The sequence below is a fragment of the Pelobates fuscus genome, chromosome 5, assembly GCF_036172605.1.
Source record: "Pelobates fuscus isolate aPelFus1 chromosome 5, aPelFus1.pri, whole genome shotgun sequence".
Lineage (NCBI taxonomy): Eukaryota > Metazoa > Chordata > Amphibia > Anura > Pelobatidae > Pelobates > Pelobates fuscus.
This window is the reverse complement of record NC_086321.1, coordinates 22562073-22582929: the sequence shown is the minus strand read 5'-3', so window position 1 is coordinate 22582929 and position 20857 is coordinate 22562073. Positions and strand designations below refer to the sequence as shown.

Genomic DNA, 20857 nt, shown 5'->3' with positions numbered 1-20857 from the left:
CAATACCAAACATGCTTTCCCACCTTCTTATGTACTGCTACCACATACATTATAATTTTTATAAATAGTGCCTGTAACTGCGTCTAGTATATTATATCTAATTACCTTCAGTTCTGTAGACAAAGCTTATGCTTGCGCATATAGTCTACTTTTAAATGTTGTGTCATGTAATTCACTGTAACATATGTTGAAATTTTTTTTGCTTCCTAAATATTTTTTTTCTTTTTACAGTTTATAATAGTTGCTATGTTAAAGAATTACAGACACTACACTAAATGACACAGATGCCCAATTTTTTTGAAGATTAAAAATAGTACACTAAGCTACAATTGTCTGGCATGCATTAGTGGGACACGGACATATAAACATGTTACAAAACACACTTTAAACAAACAATCCAATGTGATTAGTTTACAAGAACAGCACATTTAACTGATGTGTGAAGTTATAAAATAGCATGCACGACATACTTATTTTGACATTCATTTTTTCTCTATTCCATCAAAGACATTGTTTTATAAATAAATAAAAAAAACATTTATCACCATCTGTACAAACAGAACACAAAAAAAGCAACAGCGTGTCTCCCATGCATTTCACAAACACACTAAAGGAGTGAAGGTTACCATGACCAGCGACAGCAGCAGCAGACAAAAGAATAAGCCAAGCATCTACATCATGCAAGACATGCATAGATTGAAATACAATACAGAAGCACCAGAGGAAAGAATACATTGGTTAAAAGAGATTCTCTAAGCATACTAACCTGCTGGTTCTAATGAATTTTCTACTTTGTCGTTAACATCGAAAACACGGTCATGAACACCTATAGTTTTCAAACAGCTGTCTATAATAAAAATAAACATAACAGCCAAATATGTTAGTGAGATCTTTTAAACTTCACCACTTTTTTTTTGTTTGTTTTGTTTTTTGTTTTTTTGTTTTCTCTCTCTCTCTCTCTATATATATATATATATATATGTATATATATATTTATTGTATTTTTTTTTGCTGTTTATATATTTATTTTTTTCTTTTTCTATTGGTTCTATTAGTTTTGATCTACTATAGGGCACCTTTCCAACTGCCCGACTGATTTTCTGTTATTACACATTTCAAAACATTCGAGAAACAACAAGTTAGCAACTGGGATGTATTTGACAATGCTCAGTGAAGAATGATTAGAAATTATGATGCAAAGTAAATCACAGATGTTGAGAACAGGTATCACACAATGCTTAACAGTAAAAACTCGAATGCTGTTAACCATAGCACACAGTAAAACATGCATTTCAGAGCCACCTTCCAAAGCCAAAGGAGATGAACTTACTTGCTGGTCTGACGTAGACTCTGAGCTTCAGACATGATCTTCGTCCATTCGCTGGAATTGCAGAAGCTGAAGCAGATACAAAATGGAATAGATTATTTTGTTTATCTGAATTTAATTTTTATTGCTATTATAAAAAAAAAGGTAAAATGACGGTTTACCGTAAGCATACACAAAGTCAAATAATTTTTATTACAGAGCACTTGCAGTTACTTAGGATATATGAGTTGTTTAATGATGTCTTATATCACCACTTACTCAAATGTATTATCATTATTTGTATGTTTTGTCTAATTGTTACACATAATATTAGCCTTGAGTACGGTGAAAAAAATGTGGTTTGCCTAAATCAATTAATCTGAAAAGAAATTTATGTATTGGGCGAATTGGTTATTGTCCATGTGGCTTTTTAGGTTCTGATGAATTTCCTCTATGCCATTGTTTCGGGAAAAAAATGGTGTACTGCAAAATATATACTATAAATAATATAAATATTATGTATGTGTTTTCCAGTACGCTGATAGTTAAATGTTTCCAATATTTGGTTCAGAGATCAAATGAGTACCCGATCAAGGGGTAGCAAGGGTGAGACATAAAAAAGCTGCAATAAATCTATATTTCTATATTATATATTCCTCCTTTTTCTCCCTCTGTTGGTTACTTCTCACTTAATCATTGAATAAAATTAACATTTAGCAGCTGACCCCTAAAAAATGAATCAAGAAAATAGACAAATTGCAATTGGTTTGAAAGCAAATACACAAGTCTACAGAATACGTTGTTGCTTTTTGTTAAAACTAACAATATGAGCCTGCATGGATACAGACAGACACAGCTGTGACGAGATGGTGCTGGTATGAAAATGTGTTTGCATAAGTACTCTCTTATTTCTTTAAAAAAAAAATATATATATTGCCAACATATGCACTTAGAAAATAAAGACGGATGTACAGAATAAAAGCATTTTATATACCAACTTCCTTCCAGTCTTCTAACTGAACATAACATGCAGCCATTGAATGGGGGCAAAATATGCCCTGGGGAACTGCTGAACTCTAAACTCGGACCGGTTCTTCCTTATAAAAAAAAAAAATACTAATTGACCGCCAAAATAGGAAGAGGATGTACTCCATGCAAACTACATAAAAAGTGCTACTGCATAGGAATATTTGAAAATGGTTACTGCAAGCATCATGGCCACTTCAATGATTTTTTAAGTGATTATGGTGGCTGGAGTCTATAGGTACATGGTTTTGCTTTGAAATGCACTTACAGAGATTAGCCCCTTAATAACTCCAATAACTCCACCTCCATCAGAGTCATTAGCCAGTGGCCAATATAAATTCTGTGCAGATGGCGTCTAACACAGGGTGACCAGATCCTGTTTTCTGGGACACATATCATATCTAAATGTTGATGGGCAGCTCATGAAAAGGGTTGCCCTGTAGCATGTAGAATTCAGAAGAAGGTGTAAAAGATCAAGCAATGAATAATCCTGCAATTAAGCAATTAGGCAATGATGAATCCTACAGAATATACATTATAAATACTACATGGCAACCCTTTTCAAGCATTTTCATAAATATGACAAAATTATGTGTCCCTGTAAACATGGTGGATCTAATAACTCTGGTCTAACAATGGTGGCATGTTTCCTCCTTCCATGCTGCCCCTGTTCTCCTCCCTGCCCTTCTTCCTCCTACAGCCAGGGGTATGATTTCAGGCAAGGGGCTCCATTAAGATTAAGTGGTCTGTATGTCCTTAGTGTCCCTTTACTGTGATAATTCAATCATTGGATGGGAATGATGACTAAAGATGAATATTGCTGTTATATACCCTTAATACATTTTATTTAAGTTTTATATTAACTGGTGCATAATTTATTGTTGATTGTTTTTCAATAACACAACTCAATTTTATACTCATTTATTTCTCTATTTTTTAAAAGTCAGCTTTTTTTTGTCCTATCAGACGCAATGTGCATGTTGGGGGACATTAAAAATGCAGTTTCCCATTATGTTAGCCAGAGGCAATATTTTTTTTCGCTTACGCAAGTTAGAAGGAAAAAAAACCTATTTGTTATCAGAGCTAAGCGTCCTTCCCTTTAGAGTTTATGATCATGTGATATAAAGTTACTGCAAAACTATTGTATATTAGAGAAAGTGATTATGATGTTCTCACAATCAGTGGACAGAATACAACAGTCTATAAATTATAAATGATTTGTTAAATTATATGTATAATAAAAATCATGCTGAATATCGCTGCTTGGATGATGTGATTTTTAATATCATGTAACACTACTCCGAATGACAAAGTATTTCTTATTTAGTTGCATCATTTATCACTGATTACACAAGTGCGTACTGAGAAATGGGACTGTAGAAAAAAATAAAACGCAAAACAAATATTGAAAAAGAAAAAAGCCACATATCTAAATGGCTGTGTAAAAATTAGATCTAGATTTTTAATGTTAAAGAGCAATGCATTTATTGATTGGATAGCATGAGAATTTTAAAAAATTATGATAGCTTCAGCAGAAGTTATATGGAGTTCCTTTCCTGTATATACTCTGTGTTGTGTGGAACAAGTGATCATGTAGTTATTTAGCTGAAATTTCTACAATTCTACTTCATTATTTTATATATGTATGTAATCACTCAACAGTATAAACTGCAGGGGCGGATCTAGATGCTCCTCATGGGAGGGGTTTTATGTATTGTCATGGCACACAGAAATGAATGTGTTGTTTACACAAGTGTGCTTTATTTAGAGTATCAACTAATTGGTTTGATACACTTTTACTTGTGCGTTACAGGCTACAGATTATTTCATTACAAACAGGATATTGTTAACCACGAACCCATACATTCACATACTAACACTCCACACCAACATACCTCTTAATTCATAAAAGCATACACATGCAATGACACTTCACTCAAATACAAGATATTTCACGAAAACACATCCCTGCATTCGCATGCACCCTCTTACCATGCAAACATGCGGAAAATAAACACATACAGTGTAATAAATTAATTTTGAAAATAAATAAATAAATAAAAATAAATAAACATTTGGCTTGTTATTCTGATGTCTTAACTGTTTCTTTTTTTTTGTTTTATTTGAATTGTTAGTAATCTACGGTTGAAACTAACAGTTGAGCTACAACGTACTGAAATACTTGCTGTGCCCATAAAGCACTGCTTATGGGATAAGCTCAGAAGTGCTATAAAAAGTTAAGTGAGCTGAGTCACTTTCTGGCTTTTTGATAGTTCATTGCAGAGGTTGCACAGCATGGGGACGTGCTGTAAATGCAGAGACTTCAAACGTGAGCGTCTTTTATTCTTAATTGTTTTATAGGTATTGATTTTGAATTTTAATTCATTATGTATATAACAATTAAAAAAAAAAAAAAAAAAAGAATGGCTGAAGTCCTGCTTGGAGCGTCCTTCGGTGACTATAATAAATTATTTAGAGTCTGTGTCTTTTTGTGAAAAAAGTTTTTTTGCCCTCATTTGAATTTTATCAGAAAAAGAGAAATCAAGCAAAACAGAGCTATTGTTCTCAGTGTTTCCATATTTCATCTCACAACAAGAATTTTAGAGATCACAATTTAGCAACAAGCTGGAACTGTGTGTCAATTTGGCAATTTTGGCCTAATTTTCACTTTTGTTTTTATTTTGTGTGCACAAAAAGCTACATGTACTGTTAAACATGATAAGACAACAGCAAATAAGTAGGAGGTGCCATTAGATATAAAATAGAGAAGAGAATATACAATGAACAGCATTGCATGAAATATTAAAAACACAAAATAGAAGTTTTAAATGTCAATTGATAAATCAATGCCCTGTTAAAACTGGAAATATATATCTGAAAATTGAACCAGGCAGTAAACTATATCTCTGCATTTGTACCCATCCCAAGGTGGGCTGCTACTTTCATGTATATGACACAGTCAATGTCTAAAAGTAGAAGATATACATTCCTGACTCGTGTGCTCTCCCGAAATCTGGTAAAAAAATCTTGGGTTGCTAGTAAATTAGTACATAGTATTTTTTTTTTTTTTTTTAAAAGAGGGATTTATTTTATATATGTGCCAAGAATAAAATTCTAAATATCATCACCCATTTAATCATAGTAAAGAATCAGAAGGAGGAAATTATTGGGCAGAACCAACCAATATGAAGTCAAGTACTCAAATTATTACAATTCTCCGAATATGGGGTAACGAGCATTGATTTTTTTAAAAAAATGTTCCGGGGTAAAAGAATAGCTCGTTAGAAGTCATCTTTAGGATAATTTAGGTGCTTGCCCTGTGTAAGTTACATTTTGAAATCCTGTGAAGTTATTAAAATTGTTGTAAATAAATTCCTAACTTTTGATTTCTTGAAAGATATATTGCACAATTTGGATACATTGGAAGGATTTACATCAGCCCACTGAGAGAAAAGTTATATAGTCTTAAGAACAATAATAAGAAAAAAATATGTAAAACATAAAATTATGGATTATTCCTGCATATAAAGTGGCATTTGTCTCTATGTGCCACTATATCAGTAGCTTAAGATCATGATGTAGATCAAATAAAATATACTCATATATTCTTCAAGTAGTATGTTATATATATATATATATATATATATATATATATATATCATACTACTTTGGGAATATATAAATATATTTTAGGTAGTTTATTATTTAGCATTAAACATTTCCAATATGTTGACCTACAGGCTGTATAATTTTAGATTGTCTTGATTGTTGTGCAAATCAGTAGAATTTCAACCATACTCTGCTGCAAGATAGCCAATGTATGACGATTTAAATATTCCATCAAATATAAATGATTTATAGACATCAATATCAAGATAAGGTCATTGTACAAAGGGTACTATTCATATTAAAGAATCTTATCCTAAAAACCATGCAAATGGCCATGAAAAACTAAATGTAAACATTGCTGAATATACAATATCAATTAAATAAAAAGATTTAAGATAGGTGCTTGAATTAACAGACGGGAACTACAGTGACTCTCTTTCAGATGTTGATGGTTATAAGAAAATAGGAGAGGGGAAATAGGACAGTGGAATTATTTAGTTATGTAGGGTGTCTGTCTGCATGTCTGTTTATCTGTATGTCTGTCTATCTATTAAAGTTCATTTGTATTTATTTAAAACTAATGTTTTCCATCAATAAAACCTACTGCCTTGGACAATAAGTTAAATGGAGCAGGGGAGAATTAAAAAAAAAAAAAAAACGATTGTTTAATTATAGGAGTGTGTATATGAAATAGGTGCAATATTATGCAATATATATCTATGTTATTCTTTCTTTTTTTTTTCTTCATTCAAAATCTGCTATTGCACCCTATGTTCTTCCTCTAACATAACACAACATGCAAAAAACAACAGTGAAAACAATTATAGAGTGATGATTTAAGTCCTCAACCAATTCCCCACATTTTCTTTAAAAAATTGTGTTGTTGAGATGAAAGTGTGTTACAATGTGTCACTGAGGAAACAGTTTGATAGTGCCGACACTGCAATATTTGATGGAGTTTGCTAGGTTTTATATATTCAACCATCTCCCTTGTACTACAAAGATGGCCCATTACCCAAGGTTCAACAAAATAGGCAACTGATGAAGAGAGATTGATGCAAATTATACAGACCACAATTTGGGCTCTAGTTAATCAACATGATAGGTTCTCAAATGTTCAACGAGGCATACTCAGTTCATCAAATTAAGCATGATGACTTTCTGAATTATGCCCTATAATCTGGATGTAGTACATTAAAGAATTAATAGAATGAACAATACATCAATTTAAAAATAGTACAGGGTCAAAAAAATATACGTGACTGTGTATTGTATCTAAGACTAAGGAATAATATAAACCTTGTATTCTTAATATCCCTTCTATGTTTACAACAAAAATATTTCTTTGTGACTCCAAAATGTCAATAATATTGATCACTGAATCAGTTTGATACCTAGATCATTTTAAAATAGATCTCTTTTTTTTCTGGTATTGGTGACATTTTCTTTATTTAAATCTCAATGGATGCTGTATTTACATATATCTCTATCTATCTATCTATCTATCTATCTATCTATCTATCTATCTATCTATCTATCTATCTATCTATCTATCTATCTGTCTGTCTGTCTGTCTGTCTGTCTGTCTGTCTGTCTATCTATCTATCTATCTATCTATCTATCTATCTATCTGTCTGTCAATCTATCTATCTATATATCTATCTGTCTGTCTATCTATCTACATATATAAATAACTATATATATATATATATATATAGCTGTGAACTACTATATATATATGTGTGTTATGACAACTCGTTTCCAAAGCAATAAATAAATAAATACAAATAAATTCTAGCAATTTACATAGATAAAATCTTCCACCACCTCCACCATTTATTATTTTAAAGCTGCCTATGTACATTTCCTGTTCTGTAATATCCTTCACAGTTGGGTCTTACCATTGTATTATAAAGAGGTAACATTATCTTTTCATCAATTAGATTCACAGCCCGTTTTAAATGCATGAGAACGTGGGAGAATATTTCAAACCCTTTTTCATAGTCCCATACCCTCCTCGAAAAATGCTCAGAGAGTGTTTTAAATGACAGTTTAACTTAGCTTAATCCAGAGCCAGGTGAAACTTCCCGGTGCAGCTTGGCGCTCTCCCGTCGGACGTCACGGGAGTCGCGCCGAAGTCCAATCAAAGGCTTCTTATAGAGATAAGAGAACTGATTGGACAATTTTACCGGCTCAGGGTGCATGCATGCTCTGAGCTGGAAAGGGGAGGGTAGGTGGGAAGAAGGGAGGGTAGTGAAGAACTTCTCCAATGCAAGTCTTGTCTGTTGCCAGGATGCAATGTGCGTTGATGACAGACATGATTAATGCATAGAATTTACATTAGGTAGCGTTCTGGGCTGCCTAAGTCACATATGCTGGGGGTGCAACATGCTTCCAGCACAAATTAAAAATATCTCTGGATGTGCAGTGTATCAAGCTGAAACATTGCACATCCAGACTCCTACCACCATGAACACATCAAAATGCAGAAGTGGTCATGGTGTATGGAGTAACCCTTTAAGTACCTTTCATCTTTTTTTTATCTAGTAAAAAAGAGAGGGGGAGATACAGCGCTCACTCAAATGGCAGTAGATTCTTTTAACTGGATACCTTAACAATCCAAGGGAAAACAATAGCATAAAAATTACTCACAATTTGAAGAGCACCTTATGCTCAATGATATCAGTTTAGGTGACACAAAATGAAATAAAAGCAAATTAAAAAGTCCTTCTGAATAGTCAGAACCGGTTTCACCCTTGGGCTTTCTCAAGTGATGAAACACACTTGATCACTTGAGAAAGCCCAAGGGCGAAACTGGTTGTGCCTATTTAGAAGGACTTTTTCATTTCCTTTTATTTCATTTTGTGTGGTATATTACAATAAATGTTTATATAACTGGGATGCACCCCTCAATTGTTGGGCTGGGATAAAAATCACATAAAAAAAAAAAGAAAAAAAAGAAATATAGTGTAAAACTGTTTTACAATTATAAAATATATTTGTGGAAGTGAGTGAAAATGAACTCACATGGTATAGAGCCTTTTAAAATATTGTCTGACTTCCGAGACGTGTTTCTCCTACTACAGCGACCATGATGCTCAGCCCTGATGCGCCATGGGCGCTGTATTTCCGGGTATAACCAGGAAGTGAAGTATCGCAAGTACGAAAACAAACAGGCGCAAAAATAATTACAGGAGAGTCAGGTGATTTCAGAAGGAAAATCAGCCTAATGATTGGAGCGCATCATCAAAGGGCAGGAGCAAAACATTGCATAAACACCAGAACCCGGAACAGCCAATTGAAAAAGCCTACTAAGTAGGAGAAACGCATCTTGGAAGTCGGATGATCTAATTATTGTATTTATATTTTGTTTTGTTTTATATACCAGTCTTTACTTTTTAAGCAATTTTAATTAATAAAGAGCACTGAGCACACTTTTCACCTTAATCCAGACTCCTCTAGCAGGTTCATCAGGGGAAGTTTAATAGACACTAAAGTGATTCAACTTGGAGCCAGTTTAAAGGGCTCCTTGCCAGGTGAGCTATATTTTAGGTGATATTAGTAAACACAAGTACACATTGTTATCATGTTCAATGTCAATGTATGGCTTCCCCTCTGCAGTAATTGGAGGGGAATTTTAACTCTCTTGTTGACTGCATCTCTGCAATTCTAGTAATATCTTTTATCACTAAACGAGATTAAATATGACGTGTTAAATGTGAATGTTACAGTGTTTTCTAAATTTAATTTCAAATTACAGTGCTTTTAAACATTTACGTTCTGTTAAACTGTGTAGATGACTGTATTCGTTTTCAGAAAAAGTATAACCCATATGAAACATACTTTTAAATCCCAATTTGATATATTTATTTTTAGATTCACTGGAATAAGCCTTGCGAGCCGATGTCTAACAGCAAGTGTATTCGCTATATCACAGCTGTTTCTTAATGCACAAGCTCTATCAGATTATTTATTTCCCAATGAATCAGATCAGTATTGGTTTTGACTCGTACAAAGTGAAATATGATTATCCCTTTATAATATATTATAAATAACAAAAACAGTTATATTAGATCACTAATAATACATGACAGTACATAGATAATCTGCAGAAAGATGATAAAACATGACAGAAAACCACAAAAATTGTCAGTTTTACACTTCCATCAATACATTATTTCCTGCAGTCACTTGACTATCGACTTTTAGTTTCTACATGTACATAGCTGGGGTCCCCTTTATTAGGTGTACCTATGTGTTAACGCATATAGCTAAACAGGTAATCATTGTAGCTCCAACCAGCTCTATTTATAAAACATCAAGACATGGCGCAGATATTAAACTGCAGTTCATCCAATCATTAAACTAAGGAGGATATGCAAAACTAAGCAATATTGTGGTAAGATTTTTGGTACTTGAAGAAAACCCAAGACATTTTTTTTACTTCTTGCACCTTGTTAAGAGTGTTCAGGGGGAAATATTCAAACTAACAAAAAAAGAATAGAAACTACAATGAAATCTACGTCCAGTACATGACATTAAAGAACTTGGTTGCAACAGTACACTGGCTTCCCCTAGTGTCAGTCAAGAACAGATTCATTACGGTACAATTGGCACAAGATCACTGGGCAACTGAAGGCTGTACAAAGGTTGTCTGGCCCAATGAATCTTGATGAAAGATCAGAATTTAGCATAGCCAAGAAAAACAATCTATCAATTCATTCTGCCATGTGTGTATGTTATAGAATGAATGTGAAATTGGAATGGAGGGCACTTAAGGCTCTTCATACCATCTTAACATCGTAGCTTCACTTTATTGACACAAAGTCTAGCGCTACTTAACAACCATTGCTGCTACGTCCGTTACTTTATAGCCACAGGCTATCCACTATATAATCTATGTAGAACTTCAATAAACACTTCACATTGCTGAGGGAATGGTTTATACATCTCCCAAACCAGCTTGTGTAAACCGTATTCCTCAGCTTCAACATGATCCTAGCAAATATAAACCTATAGTTACCTTGTGTAATATTCTGGTTTAATCTATTTGTGTGTGACCCTATGGTTTATCTTGTAAAATACACTCCTTTAATAATAAAAATATAGACTTTTTTTCGTGTCATCAATCACTACTCCATATCCTCTCCACTTTGCAGGTATCTGCCTTACCAGCAACCTAACCCCATTCCTTGCAGGTTAAACACAGCAAGACGTGTATGTATCATTGACATTATGCTAGCCTAAGGAATAAAGTTGTTACATATACATATAAATGTGGTGGTTCACAGACATTATTGCTGCTACGTGTGGGTTGTCTTCAAAGCAGGTCAGAATTTATTGGATACGAGAGAAGTAAAACAGAGAACCTGAGATAGGTGTGATCAGTGAATACAGATACATTATGCAGGTAAGTAAAATGTGTTCATTTTGCTCATGCAATAAAAGTATATATAAAACGACCCCTTTCTCTCCGGGAAGTATGTAACACATGTTTTTCCACCTATTTGGTTCAAACTTCAGCTAAGTCTGCATTTAATTTTCACTCTATCTCCATGTGCATATGGAGTCATCATGAAATTGGCACGGGTTATTGAAGATCCGTGAAATTGCAGATTGTTAAGGTAGAGAAAGAAAACACGTACAAAGCCAAGCAGTACATAGAACAGTATTATCGTCTAATAGTAAAAAGACATGGGGCAGAAAAAAATACCTTATGAGGGTTTGTCTTGAAAGCTATATTTAATTACACATGATTCCTATCATTTTAAGAGCCTCAATACTGCGGTCGTTCACCACATGACATAAAGCATAACGGGACATGCCTTTTCAATATATAAAATCATATACATATGCGTATGTATGTCGAAATCACAAGATGATATTGGCAAACATCAGTAGAAGCGCCCTTAGCACTTCCAGTTTATTTTGAACATAGTCTAAGTGACCATGGATGTGTCTTTATTGTGTGTTGAAAAGACCATTTCTATTCTTTCTCGAGGGAAACCGGCCCTCCTGTTAGCTAGATCCTTTGTTATGAATATGGAACAGATGGAGATGAATCTATCAGCTCTGCTGGAACAAAAGCACTTACAACCAAGCTCTATTAAATACTCTGCTCTGTTCTTTGATACCAGCCGCTCTTTGCGAATTGATTTTGATTCTATACATAATAATAAAAAAAAATATATGATTTCTTATTAAAAAAATATCAGTTCACTAAAATAAATATTGCTCTCTCGGGCACTGAGATGTTGAGTCAGACAGATAAAAAATAAGGGTTAATCGTGGAGGCCAACTAACTACTCTTTGCTGTTTAATTATACATTTCTATTTAGCTAATCTGAATGTTGAGCAATATTGGATTGCTATCTGTTTTCAGCCAACGGCAATAGGTAATAATCGCTAACGTTGGGGATTTCTGGAGAGCCCAGTATCTATCTAAAAGTTAATTACTGGTTGGGCTTTCTTTTTTGTTTGTTTGTTTTCAAAGTACCATGGGGGGAGCGGGGGGGGGTGGGGGGTGGGAGGGAACTTTTTTTTTTTAAATTCACATCAAGTGTAAAGGTGTCAAAACACAGATTTGTGTTAGATAGCGGCTTCTTTTATTTAGGGGCCTGAAAAAAAGAACTGCCACCAACTGAAAATTAAATGTTTTTTTTCTTTACAATCAAATTTCAAAGGTTTCACAGAGTGGTGCAAATAGAAAGGAGTTTTACTCAGGATCAGAAAAATAAAATTATATTGTAAATTATATAGAAAATGTATATGTAGACATGTATCATGTCTAGTGTGCTGTACACATAATTAAGGCTTGATTATATATAATATTTGCACTACTCTGTGAAGCCTTTGGAATGTAATTTTGAATACTTCTAAGGGACTATGAATCCCTTCCACGGTGCTCCAGGCGTGGTAGCAGACTCTGTTGGGTTCCCTGAGTGCAACCCTACGTTTTTTCTTGAACTGATACTTTTTTCATTTGGTTACGCTTTTTGTTTCCTAAGGCCCTTTTCAATAAAAGGCAAGTTGCAGTGAGTTGGTAATCCAATTGTAGAAAACTAAACAAGTTAGAAAAAGATTTAGTGTAACTACTAAGTAACTTATCTATTGCCAGTACTCAGTTATTCAGTTAGCAAACAACACAATGAATTTGACTAAAATTCAAGAAAATACTGGAGATTGTTAGAGTCACGCAATGCTCACATGCAGTGTGAGTTACATGTACCACACTTCCACGTTACTTGTTACACACACTGGAGAACCATTATCGATGAAATGGCAATTATAAGATTGACATATTAGCTGTGCATTTATACATTTTTATAGCCATTAGTTGCAGCCCTTGCAACAGCATGGGGGGTAAAACACCTCGTTGGAATTAGATGATAATGAGGATGTATCAGAATGAACTTGGAATAACATGCTAATATACCTCTGTCTTGAAATTCTAATAATTTCGAATATCTGCCAGATCATTGCTTAAACAAACAGCAGCCTATCTATCTAAAAATGCATATAATTGTTCCTGTGAATTAAGTAAAGCATAGCTCACAAGCGTTAAGACCAAATCAACACTATGAAGGATTAAGTTATCCTGTACGTGTAAACGGCGTGTTCTAAGAAATGTCTAGAAGTATTTTTTTTATAGACTGCATATTAGTTAAGCAAATGATTTGTGAACTCTGGTCAATCTGCTTCCAAAACTCTATAGAATTAGAATATTGATTGAACTTTTCAGTCTAAAGTACAGTCACTTATGTTATGTGGATAAACTTCCTTTTTAAGTATTGATGAAGTGTCCAATTTTAAGAAACTCAGAACTTGTTAATCGATGGAGCATAACCTTTGAATGTGATTTTATAAAAGGCTACACAAAACATGTAATGCCTCCGAGACAATGAAAATAGACCATAAAATAAATGTTATTAACATTTTTTTTTTAAATATGAAAGCAGAACAAAATGGTTTTCAATAATTCCACTACGTTGCATTGAAGATGAAGTGTAAAAGATGCTTCAATTAGAAGTACCATGAACCTTTACATTTTAAATCAATACATATTAATTTTTTTCAACACATCTATTGTGGTCTAAGACGTACGGTTTAATTGCCAAGTCACCCCAATTCACAGCTTTGCAAAAAAAAAAAAAAGGCCCAAGTATTATTTTGTGAATTTTGTCTGTTTTCTTAAAATGTTGGCCCGTAGGTCTTGCAAACCAATGATTGGTAGTCAAGTATCAAGCAGCAGGGCTTTGCCTCTTATCCAATACAGGGATGGATTTCCATTAAGAAGAAAACACAGTGCATTTTAAACAATAATTGCAATGTAACAGTATGATTTACAATGCCTAGTAAGTATATCTTTCAGGTTTCCTTTACCAATCTCTAGTGATGTCTGTCACAAAGATGTGAAGCACTTATCACTCCAAACACATTTATAAGGAGTAGTTTTAGCTGCTATCAAGCCGTGGGAGATTGGCAGGTATAATGACTGGTCATTTTCTAGGAAGACAACACATAGCGTTCATTCCACCCAAATCCATCGTATTTATTTACAAAAAGCATTTCCAATCTGGCTTTACAGAAACACTGCGAGGTTGTTGGTACAGTTACACGTGGAATTTTGTAATTTCATGCTTAATATGCACAGTTTCTAACTATAAGGAGTAATTAGTATCATTACATTAGAGGATCTAATTAAACTAGTTAAATTGGAAAAATAAATACGTAAACATACTTATTCTGTAGGGGGCAGGAAATCTTTTAATTATTGCTTATCCAACCTTCTTTATTGCTCATCCGTCATACATTTGGAAGGGAGGAAAGCTTTCTAATTACCCTTCCTGCTATCTCATTATCCCCTCCAAATATTCCCTCCTCCGCTTATTCTATTGATCTTTTCTTAGATGACATCAAGTTGCATATATCGCATCATCAATAGAATTATTCCCCATGCCATTGTCATTCTCTGCCCTTTTTCTCATATTAATCCTTTGAGCCCCATGTAGTAATCAGGCGTAGCTCAAACCCATGTGATTTGTGTTTTGATTTAATGACACTTGGATAATCTAACTTACTTTGATTACATTGCTTGTGAAATGTAACAAAGTAATTAGGATAAAAAATGTATTCCACTTTTTCTGTACATTTAAATATTACGATAAGTAAAGATGTAGCTTTAAACAGGAGCGGGAAATGTCTGAAATATTTGTGATAGCTACATCCAATGTCGCCATCATATAAATATTTAGATCATTTATTATGAGTGGTTACAAGCTAAAACAAAATACACCCTCACCACCCCTAATTCACTTTTGAACGAGATATATAGATTCAGTGACACACATACACACATACACATACACACACACTGACAAACACATATATGCACACACTGACACACATACATGAGTATACAATATGTATTATTTATACATACAATAATTGTATATTTTTAGTCACCCTCCTGTTAACATACTGTTTCTGAGACCAGGTCCCTCACAGCTCCCTGTGTACCTAGGAGGAAATGACCTGCTTTCATTTCCTCCCAGCAATACTACAGTGGTCTGGTAGTGCTGTTACGAGGCCACAGTGTCTGATCGCGCCTATGATATTTGGGGCTGGCGTGCTGGGTGAGCAGCTCCTTATCCACCCACAAGCACAGCCACTCATCTGCTGGGTTCCCTCTCCTGATGATTAAATGCTAGGGGGAGGGGGGGGGGGGAGCAGCCTGTGCTCAGAGCGCACGGCTCTCCTGCTTCCCCAGCAGAAAGAAGAGCAACTTCCCACAGGCTGGTTGCCTTCTCCTCCAGTCACAGCACTCAGTTATGGCATATAGGGAGGCTAAGGGGGGTGTTTATTGTGTGCATGGTTGTAAATTGGTGTGTGTGTGTTAAATTCCTGTGTTTGTGTGTGTAAATAAAGTGTGACTTTATGTAAAGTGAGTTTGTGTTTGAGCGACAGTGTGTGTGTAAGTGAGAGTGTGTGTGTTAGTGAGAGTGTGCATGTCAGTGAGAGTGTGTAAGTGACACTGTGTATGTCAGTATAGAGTGTGTGTATTAGTAACAGTGTGTAAGTGACACTGTGTGTGTATGTCAGTGAGAGTGTGTGTATGTTAGTGAAAGTGTGTAAGTTACATTGTGTTTGTCAGTGACAGTGTGTAAGTGGCACTGTGTATGTCAGTGAGAGTGTGTGTATGTTAGTGAAGGTGTGTAAGTTACATTGTGTTTGTCAGTGAGAGTGTGTGTATGTTAGTGAGTGTGTGTAAGTTACATTGTGTTTGTCAGTGAAAGTGTGTTAGTGAGTGTGTGTGACACTGTATGTGTACATCATGTAAAGAGATCCTTATATATTGAATTATATTTATAATATATTAATATAATTCTAAAATAAACCGAAAACATGTTTTACTTAAATGTCACTGTAACAAATTAAATCCCACCAAATGCATTGATGTATGTTTTAGACTGCATGATTGTATGGATATGTAAAAATATTAGGCAGTATATGTGTATGGATATATGTATTAGGCAGTATGAGTGTATGGATGTATGTATTAGGAAGTGTGTGTGTATGTGTGGATGGATGTATTGGGAAGTGTGTGTGTATGTATAAATGTCTGATTGCATATAATAGGCAGTATGTATGGATGCATTAGGCAGTGTGTGTATATGGATACATACACTGCCTGGCCAAAAAAAATAAAAAATTGCCACCTGGATTTAACTGAACAAATAGGTAAGAGCCTCCTATTGGATAGTTACTGCATGGGCGATTATCTTTCAGCTGGCAACAAGTTATTTAACCCCAACTGATACAATGAGTAGCTTTTTAAACAACCATGTCGAAAGACACGTCCCGTGGTCGTGGAAAAGATGTTAGTCTGTTTGAGAAGGGTCCAATCATTGGCATGCATCAAGCAGAGAAAACATCTAAGGAGATTGCAAAAACTACTAAACTTGTGTTAAGAACTGTCTAATGCGTTATTAAAAACTGGAAGAATAGTGGGGAACAATCGTCTTCGAGGAAGAAATGATGGGCGCATCAGGGTAAGAAGAGAGGCAGATGAAGAGATCCACCCATCATGCCTAGTGTCTACTGTACAAGCCTGTGGGGGCAGTGCTATGATCTAGAGTTGCTGCAGTTGGTCAGGTCTCGGTTCAGCGACATTATGTGCCCAAAGAATGAGGTCAGCTGACTACCTGAATATACTGAATAACCAGGTTTTTCCATCAATGGATTTTTTTTCTTCCCTGATGGCACGGGTATATTCCAAGATGACAATGCCAGGATTAATCAAGCTCAAATTGTGAAAGAATGGTTCAGGGAGCATGAGACATAATTTTCACACATGGATTGGCCATGACCTTGACCCCATTGATAATCTTTGGGATGTGCTGGAGAAGGCTTTGCGCAGTAGTCCGACTCTCGTATCATCAATACAAGATATTGGTGAAAAATGAATTGAACACTGGACAGAAATAAATCTTGTGACATTGCAGAAGCTTATGGAAACAATGCCACAGCGAATGTGTGCCGTCATCAAAGCTAAAGGCGGTCCAACTAAATATTAGAGTGTGACCTTTTATTTTGGTGGCAATTTTTTTTTTTTTTTGACCAGGTAGTGCATACTGGATGAGTGTGTTTATATTAGGGCAGTGTGTCTCTTTCTTTCCCTAAATATGTACTCACTGGATCTCTCTCCTAAAATGTCTCCAAGTTTTTGTTTTCTAAATATCTCACAAGTCTCTCTATCCTTTCCCTAAACGTCTCCCCAGGCTGTTTTCTTTCTCTAAATTTCTCACCGTGCATCTGCTTTCACTTAATGTCTACCCAGTGCATCTCCTTCCCTAGATGTCTCTTCACTGCAATTCAAAGTTTACCGAATAAACCTCTGAGGAAATGCATTCATGAGGGGCAGGCAAAATGGATTGTTGACTCTGCCTTGCAAATAAGTGGCCTTTTTTTTTTAAATCAAATTTGTTATTCACATTCCAGGGCAAATAAAACACGAGTGCAACAATATAACAAGTAAACAAGACCATATATATGTTTTACAAAACGTAAATCACTACATTAAATCTGGAATGTGATTCTTAAGTATTTAAGAACATTGATTGTAGGCTTGGAATGACATACTCATCTTATAAAGAGTGGCAAAGACTCACACTATATTTATATATATATATATATATATATATATATATATTTAAGTCACATTTATTTATCATTTTGTACCATTCAAGGACTGTTGCATACAAAGAAATTGCTCATATAAATGTTTTACCCTGTTACACTAGCAGCCATTTGAGAAGAAAAAAAAAATAAGTTCCAAGTAACTTTGAGATCTTGCTATTCAATTAATTGAAATATATCATTTATCTCTCTGTGAAAGAGAGTTATTAGAAAATCCAATGCTTTACCTCTAGTTGTTCTCTATCTGAAATAATCTGTTTGCCAAACAAGAGCCTTAAACCCTCTTGACATGAATGAAATAACTTGACTTCTAGACTAGCTATAGAAATGCACAGTACATAACAAGCTAGCTAGGAGCTTCAATGAAGAATATCCAGCCATACAGCAAAATAGAACTGGCATTCTCTCTGAACAGGTGTTTTGATATTCAATTAAATCATGTTCTAAATGCATACTTGGCCAAACAAGTCTTGAGTATTCGAATAGATTAAAGTGTATACTGTATAAAATGTATAAGTGTATTAACTGTATAGTGTGAAGTCTAATAATTCTACCCCTCTTTAAAAAGAAAAATCATCAATTTTACTCTGCAAGATGTTTAAATGTAAACTGTCAACCAGTAAATTTCAGAATGTTTTTTGTTTATTTGTATATTTGAATATTTATGGGATTAACAAAATGCTTAATTTTTAAAGAGACTGTGTCATGAAAACATAGTTTTCTGATGCATAGACCAGAGCCTTTTAATTGAATCAGGTACTGCCAGCCATTCAGGGATTCCGGTATTGATTTTGGTACCTGCTTATCTCATGCTAAGTTATTGGCAGACCGCTGGATTGTGGGGAATACATAAAAGCTATTACCAACATAGTTCTAAATCATTTTGCTACAAAACCAAGGATACTATAATGTCTGCTGTAAATCGCATGAGGTTGGCCAGCAGCAATCTTAGTGCCTACGACTTCGGCCTGGAGTTCTGCAGCTTCTGCTTGGCCATCGACCAACATGGGACCCATGGTGGTCTCCCGTCTCTCTTAGATGATGGCTGCCTTGTTGGAATTGTGTAGAGGGAAGTGCATGCTAGTGTAGAGGGAAGAGCATACTGTGAAGCATGGATGATGATGCATATAAGATGGAGTCCCATGGTCAAGTTTATAACATTCTGAAACTCCACCTACAGGTGGGGGGAATCCCGATCATGTGACATTCCAGTCCTTTATATTCCAGTTATTCTGTAGCCTAGTCTCAGTATCCCAGCACAAGCCTTCTGCCCTTTGGTGTTTATTAGTATGTCTCTCTGGTTACCAGTATTTGGATTTTTTTCAGATGTTGCTTGCTGCCGTTAGCCCCTCAAGACCTGTCTTTGACCCTGCTGTTTATCCTTGTCCTTTAAATATGATGCCTGGCTACCTTTGTTAATAAAACACCTGTGCCATCAAGGATCCACCAATATCCTCCATCCACGTCCAGAGAATTCTGTGAGTCATGCTTATGAAGGACCTCTGTTCCAATGCAATTGAGTTCTAGACCCGGAGACAGAGCCCGGTGAGCCATCACATCTAAGCACAAAAATCAGGGGAGGAATTGCTTGTTGGAATGGCTTGTCGTCAAGACCTTGTCCCATTTTTTGTGACAATGTAAATCAATGTTGTTTCAGAGAAATGTTAATGTTAACATTTTGCCAAGAATATACATTTATGTTCTAGTGGCTGTCAGTCCGACTGTTCCCCTCGACCGTGCAAATACTTATTCAACCTGTGCTGAATTCCTCTAACATCATTCTCAATAGCTTTCTATGTGTAGGAGCAAGAACCCTGGCCCTCACACATGATCAGTTCTGCAGTAGTCTATAGTTCCATTTATAAAAAGCATGAGCGTTGCTATCAGTAAACCAATAGCAGTTGCAGTTGCTATCAGTGTCCATTGCAGTCTAGTCTCTCTGGATCTTAGTAAAACCAAAGGCAAACAATGACAATTTGCAGCAGAAAACATTAAAGGCAAGTATATTTTTATTTGCAATTTATATTAATTTGAAACAGGTATTTGCAATGCTTTTCCCATATAATTCAATTCAAAATTCATCTAATTCTATCCTGAAGTGTCAATTTCAGGTAATGTATAGAAGTGAAAACACAACATATTAAACTCAAATGTAAAAATAAAATAAAACTTACCAAAGAAAAGAATTTGGTTGAAATCAAGCTACAAAACTACTGCAGACTGCATGTTGGGCTGCGAATCACATTGGATACAAATAATTGTTAATTCTTTGCTGTTTTTGGCACATAAACACAATTTTGCTAATCCTCATTATACATAAGCAATTTAGAGCTTTTAAATCCATTCAGGCAATTGAAATAGGATTGCTTTGCTGTGATGTGTCGGGTTTGAGTAAATCCATTCTCAAGGCATAATCTGACTCTATTCCTGGTAACACAGCTCGCCTCAAGTGATAACCTTTGTCAGCGGAAGGAAACTGGCCTTGAAAATCAATCACAATGCAGATGTTTATGCCAAATTATGTCCTGGAATGCAAATGGTCCCAAAAACTATACACTTCCAGTCTGTGTTCAATCACTTCACATTACCCTTCATATGAAACATGAACTTAACAACAAGTGGCCAGTGTGATGTTTAATACAGCGGGGCGATCATGTCACAGCTTCAGCGAAGACCAAAGGAACTTCACAATGCGTGTTTAATGCATCTGCCTTATAA

The 20857-nt window shown here is 35.0% G+C and overlaps 1 protein-coding gene across 2 annotated transcripts in view; it reads right to left on the bottom strand.

Moving 5' to 3' along the window:
* EFNA5 (ephrin A5) overlaps window positions 1-20857 on the bottom strand; it is a 333050-nt gene that overhangs the window by 10382 nt on the left and 301811 nt on the right. Inside the window, exons 3-4 of one of the 2 annotated variants that reach the window (XM_063453645.1) lie at window positions 1331-1396; window positions 767-847 (exon numbers count right to left, since the gene is read on the bottom strand). In XM_063453645.1, the coding sequence (XP_063309715.1) occupies window positions 767-847; window positions 1331-1396 (147 nt within the window). The remainder of the gene's footprint in view (window positions 1-766; window positions 848-1330; window positions 1397-20857) is intronic. The other variant, XM_063453646.1, reaches the window with a different exon arrangement.